This window comes from Frieseomelitta varia, unplaced genomic scaffold (assembly GCF_011392965.1).
Source record: "Frieseomelitta varia isolate USP_RPSP 00005682 unplaced genomic scaffold, Fvar_1.2 scaffold_34, whole genome shotgun sequence".
NCBI lineage: Eukaryota > Metazoa > Arthropoda > Insecta > Hymenoptera > Apidae > Frieseomelitta > Frieseomelitta varia.
In genome coordinates, this window is record NW_025110079.1 from 625,992 (window position 1) to 641,257 (window position 15,266).

Sequence of the window (15,266 nt, forward strand, 5' to 3'; positions counted from 1 at the left end):
ACAAATATTTTTATAGCAATAAAAGTATATAGAGTAATAAAACAGAATATTTTTTATGTAATCATATCGAAAGATGACTGAAGATTTATTATTTAAAGAAAAAGGATTTCATCGATTAAATAAAGAACTTGAGCAAAAAGCAAATAATTTAATAACAAAAATAGATTCTGTTGTTAATACTTATAACAATGGATATCTAAATAATTCGAGGAAACATTATATAAATGTGACGAAAGAAAAAACAGCCTATTTAAATAGTATAGAAATGCAAAATGAAGATGATTTTCAGGTTCCGATTAAACGAAATTCATCTTTACCACATATTTTCGATCACTCCTCTACTTTGAAATCGTAAGTAAGGAAAAAGTGTAATTATTTATTTTTAATAAGTATATTTCGATGTACATATTAAAAAATTATAGCAAATGTATTTTATTTCTGGACTATTGTATTATATTTTACAATAATCGGAATGTATGATTTTAACATTACTTATATGTTAGAAAAGTAGAACCACAAAAACATAGTGAAGATGAAGTTTCTAAACAAAAAAAACTGGCAAACCAGACTGTTTTTAATTTTTTAAAAGGTAAAGTAGATATATTACACAATGAGCTACAAACCATGCGAGTTGAATATAAAAAACAGGTACCAAAAATTCATGTATGTATGAAAGTATTTATTTGATTAATTTTTACATAACTACATTATTTATTTAGTGTGATATTTGCAAGAATTTGGAATCTGAAAATAAGAAAGTTGAAATTAAGTTAAAGACTGAAATAGAATCATTAAGAGAAACTATTGCAAAATTAGAAAACAGTAACAAGGAATTGCAATATCAATCACAAACATTAAATACAGAAAATTCAATTTTGAAGAAAGTATGCATATTTTTTTTCCTTTCCTTTACTGTCTCAACAATTATTTTTTTATTCATATATAATAACAAAATATTTTTAACAGGATTTAGATAAACTTCAAAAGCAGATAAAGATAACAAATCAACAGTCCAATAATTGTATTATGAAATTAAATAGATCTTTGGAAAATAATGATAAACTTAAAAGTGCACTAAAGTATTCTGAAGTAGAGGAAAAGGTGCAGTTTATATAAAATAATTAAAATTTTATGTAGTGAATGAAAAACTTGTATTATTTTATATTTTTATCTACTTGATATTTTCGCAGGAACTGAAGACTCAAATTAGGAAACTACAAGAAGATAAAAAATTAACAGTTACTCATTTGGGAAAGCAACTTTCAGAATTAATACAAGTGTTTAAAAAACAAATGTTAATTGTTCATAACTTAAAGAAGCAAAATGTATGTATATATTTTTTTTCTTTTATATAAAATTGTATATACAAAATATTAAAACATTTGATATATATTTATTTTTAATCTATCTGTTATAATCTATATATATATATATACACACATATTATATATGTATGTATGTAATATATATAAATACACACATACAAGGCATGCTTACTGGCAGTTGGACAACTAAAATTAACAAAAGAAGATTTTTCAAGATTGCTGGATCAAAAACCTGAAAATTTATGATATATTGCATATAAAACATTTATTAAATGATTACTGCAATTCATACATTGCAAAAAATGGAATAATTTCATAGCCATGAATATTATACAATTTTATATTACATGATATAATTCTTAATATTTTTTATGTAAATCTGTGTTCTTTAATATATTACCTGTCATATATTATGAAATTTGAAAATTTAGCAATCTAAGCTTTATGATTTATTTCAATGTCTTTCTTTTTGTTGTTTTCATTCTCAGTATATGTAATAATATAAATAATAAATAATTTGTATTTAAAATATCAATGGAAATGAACTATTAAAATCATGTTTTTACAAAAAAATTGTGTATCAATATTTTCGTTTTACATTTTCAAAACGTAATGTAATATAATCATTACAAAGATGTAAAAACTGAATTAATTTTATTCAAAATAATTTTCAACTCATTCAATTTATTTACATTCAAGCCTTATTTTGTGCATAAAAAATTTGATTGAGAATGATGAATCTCGGTTAGTACATAATATAAAAATTAACGAAATTAATTGCATTCACTTTAAAGTTTAATGTTCAAACGTTCCAAAAAACACTAATTATTTTTTATCAAATGATTTTTACAGATTTTTATTTTGTATCCTTACTTAAACAATATATGTGTTGTCGTATATTTCCTACACTTATAAAAAGCTTGATGTCTTCTAAATACTATCACTTGAAATTAGTTAAATAATGTCAAGTGTGACAAAAAAGTGAACGAAGATGATATATGTACTTTTATTTTCCGTTTAACCATTTCTACATAATCTAATTTGAATAATGTTTTAGTGTTTCACTATTTAGATCCTTAGTATGTTTTGTTTAATAAAATATATTAAATTAATTGTTTTCTTTCTCTTTTTCTCTCTTTCACTCGTTCTCTCACTCTCTCTTGCTCTCTTTCTCTTAATGCGAAGATGCTATTCTCAAATGCTTTATTATAACTCTCTCTTCTCCCCTTTTTGATGTCCCTCTTCTTTTTATAATTACGATAACGTTTCGTTTAAAATTCTTATCTTTTAACCCTCTTACACATTGCGTTTTACAATTCAGCTTCACATATATGTGTACATCGAAATTTACTATTCTTATTAAAATTAAAATCATTGATACATTAACAATTTTCATATTGAAATCGCTTAAATTTATATTTAAAATCATATTACACCACAGATTTCCGCATTATTTTATATTGCACTTTGAACATCCAATTTTAGTTCTAGAGAATAATGTTTAATAAAATATTCGTGCTATATAACCAATTATGAAAAAATGAAAGGAAAATATTTTTTTATATGTATAATATATGAACACAATGTACATTTCTTTTGAAAATCTTCATATAAGACATCATTTTATAATTTACTAAAGTAGCTGTGAATGTAATTATACAAGTCTTCAAATTTCATGAATCTTAATAAAAATTTACATAAATGTGAGTATACTGCTTACGAAAACATAGATCAACTTTCATATTAGGGTAGATTTTTTATTCACTGGTATAAAACTTTTTTTCGTCATACAAGTAATTGTTAGTTAAACTTCTTAACCGTTGCATTAAAATGCATTACTATTTTTATATTTAAATTTGAGATTCGTATAACATAGATAATTAATTTTTTTTCAATTACATTTCTCTTTTACTTTCGAACTTCATAAAAATTATACATAAATAACGCATTTTATATTATTCGAAGAAAAACAAAAAAAAAAATAATAATTGTAAAAAGAAATAATGCATGTCCAACCACATTTGTTAATACATATTTTATAATGTATGTCCTGAAACATTATTTTATTCAAAAGTATTTTATTTGTTTCGCTCTTACCATGCTTAATTCTAAATTTTTTCATTTTTTTTTCTTTTTTGATTTATTTTTTACGAGTCCATAATTATGAAAACAGTTGTTTACTGTTTTTTTATAATGTTGTGAATGTAAAAGTTAGATTCGTGCATTTTTTGTTTCACAACACGATATCGTATCAAAACCAGTAATACTTGAATTTATGTCAAAAGCAGCATAGATAGTAATACATCTAGCAGCTTGACTATGAAATGATTTTATTAACATATTATAAAAACCAGACTCTAAATGCGACCAGAGGGACAACATGGTACAAGGACATCCATGTACAAGGAGAATGTATGAGATTCAAATTTGAGACTTAAATAAATATTGTGACAATATTTAGCAATTCGAGACTTAAATAAATATTGTGACAATATCTAGCATTCGACAGTCATCTTTCGTTCGTGTGTATGGTTGCTGCTGTATCGTTGTCATAGATCAACTTGATCATGCCAGGTAGCTATAAGTGTCCTTTTGACCCTCTGTGCGCTCCAGATATTCTTTCTCAATTAAAATATCTATACATTTCTGAAAAAGCAGAACCATTTTATATTAAAATTATATTGTTTTTATCCAATTTCATTTTCAATATTTTTATTCATCGATATCATGTTATGATAAATTAATATAAGAAAAAATACACATAACAAATTTGAGAACGTCTTAAAAAATAGTGAAGTTAATACGTACCTTAATAACATGTACTCTCGGTTTGAACCTAGAGCTTAATTGATTCAATACTTCAGCTACCAATTGCTGATGTTTTAGTACTTTTCTCATTTTCATAATCCTAACAATAGCTGCCTGAATTAAGAGCTTTCTATCTTCTTCTATATTTTTTTGAGTTGTTTCTTGTTCAATCTTCAATTCCGTTTTCATTGGTATATTAATATTTACCCTCAGCTTTTTACTGTCACACATAAAAATAACACACATAAAAATAACACACCAATATGATTTCTGATAAAGTAAGATACGATTAAATAAACCTACTTTTTATATCCTGTAAAAAGTTCAACTGTTGACTGTGGTGTCAATTCAGTTTCGTCATCAGTAGTTGCTGTTAATAGTTTGGCTTTTAAGAGTATTTGAATAACCTGTAACATTGAATATATTATCTAGATTTTATTTTATATTTTATTACTATTGATGTTACCTGAACTAAAAAATCCATTTTTATTTGAGTGGCATCATGTAACTGCTGTATTGTCCACATTGTGGATCCATTATATTGTAACAATACAGCCATTTGAAAAGTAGATGCTTGTAATGTATATCTGCAGTAAAAGAATGAAATTTCATTTACAATTGACACAAAATATTTATTTGAATTAAAATTTTATTGTTAAATATTTTATGACCTGTTTTTAAAACAATTTGTATGTAATTCTCCTTTAGACATATTGTACAACCAATTCAACTTTCTTCCACTATGCTGTGAACTATAGAAAGTGGTGAATCTATGTACAGATCTCTCTAGCTGTAATGCAAACATAATGTTTAAATCATAGTATTCTTCAAGTGATTTGTTCAATTCTATTTACCTCTGTTGGTAATGAAAATGTAAAGGATTGTTGAAATGGCCAAGAGCCAGAAGACAGCACTTGTATATTAAAATCTATATCTAGCGGTTCAGCAGAATTTGTCAAATGCCTTCTAAATTGTTCATTTAAATCTTTAGAGACTCCAATATCCTGTGAACAGACTGCTACAATTATAATGTTATATAATTTTGACAAGTATTAGTAGATAATATAAAAATAATCATCTGCAAAAATAATTCAAGGAAAGCATGTGAAATATAATTAATATAAATTAACAAAAAAAGAACATCATAGCACAATACAGTACCTGGAACATTCGTTGCAATTTCGAAGTATATTCAAAACCACAAGCTTGTTTTAATTTAGAAATCATAGAAGCTTCTGCATCATCACTAGCAGACATATGTTGTACCAATCGTTTTGCCAGCATTTTACTATAGAATTTCTGAAATACATCTTTGTCCTCTATATATTTAAATACCACCATCTATGATTGAAAAGAGAATAATATTTCTGATAAACAAAAATCTGTTTGTATTGTGTTCATTTCATTTTTACTCACAACTTGATTTAATGTATCTTCAAGTTCAGCTTCTTCTGGATTTTTACTACTCTTCTTTAACAATAAGTCACAATATTTTGCCAATAATTCCGGTGATTTGCTGCTGCTATTTGCTGCTCTAGTTACCGAATTACTATTAATGAATCTCCCACAAGCCTTATCAAGAGCTGCCACAAAACCACTGTCATTATTAAATGCAACAAGTACTAAAGCATTGTATTTTTTATGAACCTCCAAAATAGTGTTTACATAAACCTTTGGATCCTATGAAAACATTTTTGCATAAAGTCGGGTTATAGTTATTTTGTGTTATTAACAAACTTACATTAGCTGCAGAATCACCACATTTATCGATAGCTCCAAGTCCTTGGTTAGCTATATGACCTTCTAAAAGATTTCGTAATTCTCCAAGACCATTTGGAATTCTTGCCACTAACTGATACATCCGACCTAAATCTGTGTTTTTGTCATCATCCAAGAGATTTTGGAATTCAGAATGAAAAATATCCAAATGTTTTTCGATTAACACTCTTTCACATGTTTTTGCTAATCTGTCATGGGTTGTTTGATGCAAATATACCTGAACTCGCTTTTGTTCTTCCAATAACCTTTGTTCTGCCTGTAACAAAATAATAAAATAATTTATAAATAATATCCTTACAAAAAATATAGTAATTTAGCAAAAACTGATTTCAAAACCTTTTTCATATATTCTGTAACTGGATTTTGTCTGAGGAACTCTGAACTTTCTCGAGTGTAAAACCTTTCTGTATCTTCAAGGAAGATGTTTTCAAAAGAATCTTTGTAAACAGTAAGATTTTGTCCTTTAGCACCAGGATCTTCCTCATTCAATCCTAATTCTACATAACAATTGATTACACCACTGACTAAACGTGTATTTATTGTTTCCCCATTGCGTTCTCTTTCAATTAATTTAAGTACTGCATTAGTAACCTATATATATATATATGTAATATTATTTATTCTGACTTTTTAATTGTTTTCTTATACATTTGTTCACTAAATTACTTACTTGTCTATTTAAATGCTTGAATAAGTTATCTCGCCATGTAACCAAAGCTGATTGATAAACTTCATAAATTCCTTTACGACCTTCTTCACATTCTCTACGTACCCAATGTCGATTCAGATATGAGCATACACCATTCAAGACTTTACTACTAAACTGATATTCTTCCCATTGTCTTGTATAGAACTGTAATACATCTTCATCCATCAAGTCAATTCCATGCTATGTAAAAAAAAGTATCAAATTAAAATATCAAACCATTTTAAATTTGAATTAATTAAGGATAATAATCAGCAAAACAAAAAGATCACCTTTAATAGACTTATAAGGTAATTTCTAAGAAAATCACGTAAACGTTTGTATAACTCCAAACCAACTAACTGTGCACCTCCTTGAGAAATTTGTCCTTTCTTACTTTTGGTCGATGTTCTAGTTAATTGTTGATGAACGCTTGTGCAATAATTATATACATGTCTGACAAGTTACATAATAAGGAAATTAATAGAACATAGACAATTATTTGTTTGTTTATTTTATTCTGACTTCTTTTCTTTTTATTTTTGTTGTTTAATTTTTTAATTATAAAGGATACGTGTACAACTCTATATATCTTGGTTTAGACATACATTGCCTGTTATAAACTTGTTCAATACCCTCACGAAGATCTCCCCAAATTTGATCTAAATCTATTTGTTTAAGGCCTGCTGGGCCTCCTTGATGACTCCCAGCTCCTCCTCCGCCTCTATGCCCTGACATCCTATTTTTATACGCTTGTCGAGTGAGCGTCACTGTTACTACTGTCTACAATAATTTCTGTAGAAAAAATACAAAAGAATCTGTTATGTAGTTCAGAATAAATTGTACAAGAGGAAATGATGAAGAAGGTGTGAACATCAAATAATGAGTAATAAAACTTTACTTTCATACACACAAATATAGAGTACTGATTTTATTAGAATAGCTTTTAGGATACAAGTGATGATAATGATGATGATGATGATGATGATGATGATGATGATGATGATGATGATGATAACGATGATGATGACGATGACGATAGTGATAATGATAATAATAATTAAAACAGGAAACAACACGTTCAATGAAATTAATTTTGAAATATATTACTGTATCTAACAATATCAGTGATTGGTTATTCCAAAATCTCAATGTCACAATTTATTTGCTTATGTACACATTGGAGCTGTTGAAATCATTTGTGAAACTATAAATAAAACTATGTAAAATCTTTGTGCGCTTACGAAGAATCAAAGAAAAGTGATCGTAAATGCAATTGGATGAAGATATTTATGGGGGAAAAAAATATATTTAAACACAAGAAAAGTTAGTCGGTAATCGGAAGATCCATACCGATGTAGTTACATCAGGATGCACATCGTTAGCAGTAGTTCGAATTTTTCGTCAGGAAACTTCAGAACATCACAAATCTTCGTGCTATAACACTACCATCCGTCACTATTAAAGATCCATAAAGAGCAATTGATAGAAATAACACCATCACAGTCCAGTTGCCGGAAAAGAATTTTTTTTTTTCGTTGATAGAACGAGGGAAATATCGTTAGACAAAAAGCGCGCACTCACCTGTCGACGTTCACCACCGCATAACAGGCAGGGTTAGACAAGGGAGTTCTCGTAAAAACGTGGTGGCTACCTTTAACGATCACTAATACTTTGTTCTACATACGCATCAACGAGAAATTTACACTATATCCGCTTGTTACTTCTGTGCTCTACACGATGACGAGCACAGTAAAACCGCGAATCTAAAATGTTGTATCTATGTGCCTAAAACTGACTACAGTTCCAATCTGCTACTTTACCTCTGACAGGTTAGGTGTCACTGTTACCAACGAAACAATATATCTCCGACATTTAAGATTTATTTCTTTCGCAATCAGACTTACTTTTGCTCTTTCAATTTTGATCAAATTCATTTCATCTGTTGTTCTTAATATCTTAGGAATGTACGTTTCCTAATTCAAAACTAAAAATATTATACGAAATAAAGACATTTTCGATAATTATAATGAGCGATAGTATTTTTTATTTTAAAATGTGGATATATTGATTACGAAAAATCAGTCTATAAAAATCTTAACAATTGTTAATTGTACTTTCTAATTTAATTTACGTTAATTATTAACATTTACATTTATAAGTTTCATCTTTATTACTACTTAAGTACATTTTTAAATGGATTAAATAAGAATATAAAGAATACAATTTAAAATAATAACGAAAATATTTAAAATATTTATTTAACGTATAAACTTTTCAAAAAGCATGTGTTTCCAATTTAGAAACAAATACCTTTTAAAACTTGTTTTAGATTTCATTAAAATTTTAATTAAGTAACTTTTAGTCATTAGCATATAAATAAAATGGACTAAAAATATAGTTTACATAAAATAAGAATACTTTTGTACATTAAATTAAAGTTAAATGCTATAGAGAACAGCAAATCTATATATAACAAAAGATGCTTCTGTATATAATCCTGTCCTTTTTTTTATTTTTCGTTACAGTAGGTAAAACATTGTAATTCAAATTTTTATTTTGATCAACTCAACATCAAAGCATTTTCCTATTAATAATTTTAGCTGTAACAATTAGTACATAAATAAATATACATTGAATTTAATGGAAATAAAGAAATATAATTGGGAAATATAGTTAAGCAATGGAAATATCTTCATGAAGAATGAAGTAGCTAGTTTTATTGCCATAATAAGCTGAAATACAAAATTATCCATGTTTAATTGTTATTAAAATTTATATTATAATTCATATATAATTTATAGAAACTTACTTTATAAGTGATAATTGAGGCATGCCCGGATCAGCACCTTTTCTAAATCCTAAAATAGTTAATTTGTCAGTGATTTATGTACTTGACACAAATTAGATTTATTAAAAAACTATAAATTCACTTTTATCAAATTATAATTTGATATAACTAATAATTTGAGATTATTAAGTGAGAGAAGAACTAACCTAAAAATAATATAGCAGGAATAAATCCCCAATGAAATACAGTTTTGCTCACATTTAAAATAATTGCAATTTTTTGCTTTGTAGCTGGAGTCATTGTCATTTTTGTACAATTGTTGTACGTGAAATGTTTAAAGTAATCTTTAATATTATGGAATAGTATAATTGGAAGATTATTTCGAATGATCACGAATGTCGAGTATACTTAATGAACACATGTATGCTTTCCTAAATGTATATACGTTTCCTTTGGCTGTTGGATTTTTTCGTTCATACAAAAATCGTTAGGTCGTATTACGTTAATTGGAGACAGCCTTTAATTTTCCTATGGATAGTACATCTAATATTTTATAGTCTATGTTCATGTTTTGACAGACTAGTTCATTATGTAAATATAAGCTGTTCCAATAATTTTTTAACGTTTACTTCCTCCAATGGTAATATTAAGCTTTTATATTTATTATATGTTTTATTGAAAACTAAAATAATAATTTGGCGTTTTAAAGGTAGTTTTTAATGTGTAAATGTTAAATTATATGAAAATATTATAAAATATCTTTTATAATGTTTCAGAGTTCACCACATTATTGCATTTGGGGTCTGTGTGATCCACAGCAATATTGTTGCGGTGATAATGTTTGCTGTAATGAATCTGATTTTAATTCTCTGCTTTTAACGTAAGTTTAATGTTCCTTTAATATAATACTACATATTAAATAATATTTTACTGATAAAAGACTATATTGACAGGGTCATCATTTCTGGAACAGGGTTATTACTCCTAACATTATGTTACATTTGTTATTATTGCATTTCTCGGCAAATTTATGTGTCTTTCATAAAGTATTTTAGAATTAATTATACATTAATGTCTAATCAATGTGAAAATAAGACAAACATCTTGAAGAATCAAGAATCAATGGAAGATTGTATTGTATCAATAGAAAAGACAAAAACTATACTTTAATAAACATTATTTATATTGTATTATCCTATGTATACTTTTTAATCCACTGCTTGTTATAATTTTAAGATATGCAATTGTTCCTACATTAAAATTATAACAAATTGAAATAAGTAAGATCATAAAAGATGTAAATCAGAGAAGTGTGGAGAAATACACTACACACTACATTTTGAGAAAAAAGAATATTATTTATTTCAATTATGAACATCAGGAAAAAGATATTCTGCGTCGTGTGATACAACCATTGACTAAAGTAAAATAGATGTAACATCATATGGAACTTCCTGAAATATTGATCTCGAAAAAATCAGCGTGTTTTTTAATTTGCTGTGGTGAAGATAAGAATTATATCCAAAAGTAGATAAAGAGAATTAAAAAAAGTTTTTATTTTTGTTTTAAATTTAATATATTTTCATACGAGATTACAGCGCCACTGAAACGGTGGAAATACGTAATTAGTTATTGCGATTCTCGAATGTAACCGATATTTCTCGCAATCGATCTATAATCTATCTGTGTGATCGAATGTAACGTAAAAGTATTAGTTTCTGACGGGAGCACAGCAAAGAGAAGCAAAGAGGTAAAAAACAATACTCTTACTTTGTTTTTTTACGATTTATGTATTTAGATGTAATAGATTTAAAGAAATTTTTACATATATATTTTCAATTTAATTACCGATGTTAATTAGAAATGAATACATGTATTCCATGAACACGGTATAACTTACGTAAATATTTGATCGTTTATCATAGAAAACATTTATATACGTATTATATTATGTTATTTTGCATTCGCATTGTAATGAGACGCAAAATTTTCATAAAATTTAAAATGATTGATGTAATACACATAATATATTCATAGTGTCAATAATATCTCTAGGCATTGATGCACAAGCATATGATATGCTCATTTTTAAAAACATAAATCAATGCTCGAACCCCCACCCTAACAAATTTGCGGCGCGAACCTGTTGCGCGAGGGGGTTAGTTAAGTGTCGAACGTTGTGGTGTGAAGTTCTATTATTGCTTGTGTTTATATTAATTGCGTAATACCTATCATCGTCATTTTCATTCTTTGTATTCACATTCCGTTTAATTAATGTACGTTTATATTTAATAATTTTGTTGTATATTATGATTTTTTTAGTTGTCACATTTACTGGCACTCACATGTAAAGCTTATTATGAATTTCCAAAAGAATCATTAATCTTGATCATTGTTTCATTCTTGTATAATTCGTTTCTTTCATACATTTATTTGAAGGTTTTGGTTTCTTTTTTGTACAGATTACTGGTTGATTGCGGAAGAAACTTTGAAATAGTGGACGCCACGATTAACGATAAATCTGGCTTCTTTTGTGCAATTACGGTAACATTTGACTTATTTTAATAAAAATAGACGTATCTACACGTTTATATTCTTGTTGGTTGTAATTGGTAACATTTATATTTGATATTCAATTCATATACATTCTTGACAAATAATTTTTGAAAAGGAACGTTAACGGTTTGAATGTGTTCTGCGCATTGCGTTGTTTGAATACTGCGCAGACAATAAAAGTGCGCCATATTTGATTTGTTTGAAATCAAATGTTTCAAACAAATCAAATATGGCGGACAAGTTAAATATAGTATATTTGATCTCTAACGGACATTCAAAGTGTAATTTTTAGTATTAAATTATTTGTATTATGAAATATTCATAAATATTTGACAATATCATGAAATATCTTACAGTGTGTAATAATATTTTAAATGTATTAATTAAATATTTCATAATTTCAATATGGTAATTCTTCATCTGTAATAAATAAATAACGATTGGTTAATAATTTTGGAAAAGCAGTATTTTCCTAAGCAAACACTTTATTTATCCCTTTTCCTATAATAAAATTTTTCTTTCAGAGAATTTTTGTGACCGTGTGCAATGCGGTTGGTAGAGTCAGTGTTTATTCCGTCATGTAATTATCAATATTTCTTAGAGCACAATAGCTCTCATTAAATTTAATTAGAATATAATTTAATACGCGAAATTAGAGTCAGTGAGTTCGCCGATTGTTATAAACGGACATGTTGTAGTCTTTTATTTTCTTTTTTTTTTTTTAATATTCGCTTTCGGTAGTAGAATTGCAGGTCTCGCAAGAGGACACAGCCTCTCCTGGAGCACAAGAATGTAAATATCTTTATATATTATGTTCCAATATATTTTAGTTTTTGCACATTCTTAATAATATATTCTAATATCACACGATTTATTACAGATTTTTCACTACCATTTTTTCCTGTTCTTTGGAAGGAGATACTAGTGCTTCAAAACTAAGCATGTAAGAATCTTTATATATTATATTTCAATTAATTTTATTTCTTATATTTTGCTTCATTATTAATTAAAAAATAAAATCTGGTGTCAATTTTTTTTATTATTAAAATATCAAATTTCGTTGTCTAAAATTTTTTGAACAATCATCATTGTATTTCAACATAAGTAGTAATAATTTGTATTCTGTTAAAGGTTTTTACTCCTTCCTTTTACGGAAGGTTTTTACTCCACCCTTCGTTCCCTGGGAAGGATGTAATGGTGCATTAAAAGCCAAGAGTGTAAGTAATTATTTATATTTTATATTTCAATTATTTATTATTAATTATATTTTAATTCTGTCATTTATTTTACATAAATTGTTATTAAATAAAAAATAGAATTTGTCAAATTTAAGTTTTTGATTTTTGAACTAAGCATTACTATTAAAATTTTACGTTTAGTAAAAATCTATTTTTCATTATTTCAAACTTTACAATTAATTAAAATTATATTTAAAAATAGAATAGATCATAATATGTTACGTTCTGTTACAGATTTTTTTCAGTTTTCATTTCTTTCATTCGGCGATTCCTGCTGACTAATGAGCTTCACGATAACTCTTTTTAGACCACTCTTCTTGTTAGACCAATGTCATGACAACATTCTTCGCATCTAATCGTGAGTCGCATGCTTTTCTGTTCCTCTAGTCACTCAATCATGTCGTAGGATGAAAGGTCCGAATCGACACGAGTGATTGGTTGTATTACATAGAATTTTTGACGGGCATAGTGACCATAGCTATTTATTATAGCTGTGAGTAGTAACATTTTTTGCTTATATTTTATTTATTAGTTCAGGATAGGTTTTCTTGCACATCGCGTTTTTTATTGTTTATTAACAGTATAATAATAATAATTAATATGAATGTAATATTAACGTAATATTACAATATTGCAAGAATTTATAAGAATAATAATGTTGACATATATAATATCTGTGATTGAAAATTACGGAGGATATTCATTTATATAATTAAAATATATTCGATATAATTATTTGCAAAGATAAACACACAATAAATAAAATATTAATATTCAATTAAATGATGAATGTTACAATGATTATATTTGAGTAATTTGTAGTGGAGAAGACGGATACCATCCGACTTCGTTGCTAACTTGGCAATTTTAATTGGAATTAGTACATTACTAATAATGATAATTACACAATTATGAATAATATTTATTTCGTATTTCAAATTTTCTAAATTCAATATAATTTAAATTCAATTTAAACTCAATTTTATTCGTCTAAAAATGTATCAAATTTTATGTGCAAGAAGACATTTCGCGACAGGTAGATTTCAAAATCAAAGCAGTAGTTTTGAATGTTTCTTTTATTTTTCAAATGAGCTTTGATAAAGAGATCGCCTGAGGATATTTCTATGAATATTGTACTTAGAGTCCATTAAATATGATATTGTGTCCATTGAATCTTTGTTTCTTTTTCAATAAATATTGCTGATTTTTATTCAAGCATAGCATTTCAGTAATTTATTAAATTTTTAAAGTAAATTATAAAGTATAATAATAAGAGTTATTGAAAATTGAAATAAAATAAAAGAATATAGTTTCCTTAATCCGTTATAGAATTGACATAAAATAAGTATATTAATCCTCTTTTTAGCTCAGGATTTTCAGGTTTAACCCTTTCCATATTCATTGCCAAGATCTCATTCACGTACCCAGGTGTTACTTGGGTGGGAGAAAGGCAATGGGTATGATGACCATAGTTTATAAGTTTAATAATTTCTTAGCGACTGACGATTGGTTAGTGTATCGTGCACGACGCATTTTTCGCATGTGCGTATGTGGTTAGGATGTGGAATTGCGTCGTTTTTACTATTAGTCCAAGCAATATGTAATAATTCTCAATTTCTTATTACTTATTTCAAATATTATGAATATTTGTACAATTTATATGTATGATGATGAATATTTAAATTGAAATAGAAATAAAAATATATAAATATTTTATTCAAATAATAATACATTACATATATTGTTATCACATTTTACGCAATGGTCGCTAGCCTTCGTCAGTCGATTTCAGGAAAATGGTACGTAAAATAGAGTGTGAATGTTGTTTGTTAAGCTCGGGTGTCGGAGGCGTCCCGGGACGTCCTCTCTAGTTTAGGTCTGCGCCCGAGTGGTATGTGTGAGAACCGTGGAATGAGTGTGTTGGTGTGCCTGTTTTTTTTTGTCATTTTTTAAATATAGGGTCCCTGAATAGGATAGGTAGCTTACTTCTGGTGTGCCTGTGTTTTAATTATAAGTAGGTAGGGCCGGGCAGGTTGGCACAGTCTCTGGTCGCGTGTCCCTTTTTCGCGTGTCCAACCTGTTTC

The 15,266-nt window shown here is 27.1% G+C and overlaps 3 protein-coding genes and 2 long non-coding RNA genes across 8 annotated transcripts; 3 read left to right on the forward strand and 2 right to left on the reverse strand.

Moving 5' to 3' along the window:
• Positions 1–61: 61 nt before the first annotated feature.
• On the forward strand, positions 62–1,666 carry LOC122530363 (protein BCAP). Of its 3 annotated transcripts, none has more exons than XM_043657234.1 (6): positions 62–351; positions 504–663; positions 720–884; positions 967–1,101; positions 1,191–1,325; positions 1,488–1,666. In XM_043657234.1, exons 1-6 carry the CDS (start codon positions 74–76, stop codon positions 1,569–1,571), a joined length of 957 nt encoding a protein of 318 aa, XP_043513169.1. In that variant the 5' UTR covers positions 62–73; the 3' UTR covers positions 1,572–1,666. The 3 variants fall into 3 exon arrangements, with proteins under 3 accessions (XP_043513169.1, XP_043513170.1, XP_043513171.1); XM_043657235.1 differs by having other exon boundaries at positions 504–648; XM_043657236.1 differs by lacking the exon at positions 720–884.
• Positions 1,667–3,638: 1,972 nt separating this feature from the next.
• On the reverse strand, positions 3,639–8,459 carry LOC122530362 (cullin-1). Of its 2 annotated transcripts, none has more exons than XM_043657233.1 (15): positions 8,182–8,459; positions 7,951–8,042; positions 7,172–7,392; positions 6,891–7,053; positions 6,583–6,801; positions 6,249–6,503; positions 5,875–6,168; positions 5,550–5,813; positions 5,295–5,474; positions 4,988–5,137; positions 4,805–4,923; positions 4,600–4,720; positions 4,437–4,540; positions 4,134–4,353; positions 3,639–3,971 (listed from the first exon to the last, which is right to left on the reverse strand). In XM_043657233.1, the coding sequence occupies exons 3-15, from the start codon at positions 7,333–7,335 to the stop codon at positions 3,891–3,893; spliced, it is 2,334 nt and encodes a 777-aa protein (XP_043513168.1). In that variant the 5' UTR covers positions 7,336–7,392; positions 7,951–8,042; positions 8,182–8,459; the 3' UTR covers positions 3,639–3,890. The 2 variants fall into 2 exon arrangements, with proteins under 2 accessions (XP_043513168.1, XP_043513167.1); XM_043657232.1 differs by having other exon boundaries at positions 7,951–8,055.
• Positions 8,460–9,090: 631 nt separating this feature from the next.
• LOC122530347 (mitochondrial import receptor subunit TOM7 homolog) lies at positions 9,091–9,836 on the reverse strand. The gene is made up of 3 exons (XM_043657213.1): positions 9,595–9,836; positions 9,410–9,458; positions 9,091–9,332 (listed from the first exon to the last, which is right to left on the reverse strand). The coding sequence occupies exons 1-3, from the start codon at positions 9,692–9,694 to the stop codon at positions 9,317–9,319; spliced, it is 165 nt and encodes a 54-aa protein (XP_043513148.1). The 5' UTR covers positions 9,695–9,836; the 3' UTR covers positions 9,091–9,316.
• A 168-nt stretch (positions 9,837–10,004) lies between these two features.
• LOC122530348 lies at positions 10,005–10,372 on the forward strand. The gene is made up of 3 exons (XR_006306974.1): positions 10,005–10,097; positions 10,165–10,268; positions 10,342–10,372. It is a non-coding gene; the product is annotated as an uncharacterized LOC122530348 (long non-coding RNA).
• A 2,010-nt stretch (positions 10,373–12,382) lies between these two features.
• On the forward strand, positions 12,383–13,748 carry LOC122530349. Its single transcript, XR_006306975.1, has 4 exons — positions 12,383–12,736; positions 12,825–12,887; positions 13,076–13,161; positions 13,417–13,748. It is a non-coding gene; the product is annotated as an uncharacterized LOC122530349 (long non-coding RNA).
• Positions 13,749–15,266: the final 1,518 nt, after the last annotated feature.

What these genes read in the sequence shown, in the direction of transcription:
- LOC122530363 (XM_043657234.1), top strand. Translation starts at nt 74, where the DNA reads ATGACTGAAGATTTATTATTTAAAGAAAAAGGATTTCATCGATTAAAT. An exon ending in AAAATTCAATTTTGAAGAAA is followed by an intron (nt 885 to 966) that starts GTATGCATATTT and finishes TATTTTTAACAG; the next exon opens with GATTTAGATAAACTTCAAAA. An exon ending in ATTCTGAAGTAGAGGAAAAG is followed by an intron (nt 1,102 to 1,190) that starts GTGCAGTTTATA and finishes ATATTTTCGCAG; the next exon opens with GAACTGAAGACTCAAATTAG.
- LOC122530362 (XM_043657233.1), bottom strand. Translation starts at nt 7,335, where the DNA reads ATGTCAGGGCATAGAGGCGGAGGAGGAGCTGGGAGTCATCAAGGAGGC. An exon ending in ACCTTATAAGTCTATTAAAG is followed by an intron (nt 6,802 to 6,890) that starts GTGATCTTTTTG and finishes TTTTTTACATAG; the next exon opens with CATGGAATTGACTTGATGGA. An exon ending in CTTTTTACAGGATATAAAAA is followed by an intron (nt 4,354 to 4,436) that starts GTAGGTTTATTT and finishes TATGTGTGACAG; the next exon opens with TAAAAAGCTGAGGGTAAATA.
- LOC122530347 (XM_043657213.1), bottom strand. Translation starts at nt 9,694, where the DNA reads ATGACAATGACTCCAGCTACAAAGCAAAAAATTGCAATTATTTTAAAT. An exon ending in TCCTGCTATATTATTTTTAG is followed by an intron (nt 9,459 to 9,594) that starts GTTAGTTCTTCT and finishes TAACTATTTTAG; the next exon opens with GATTTAGAAAAGGTGCTGAT.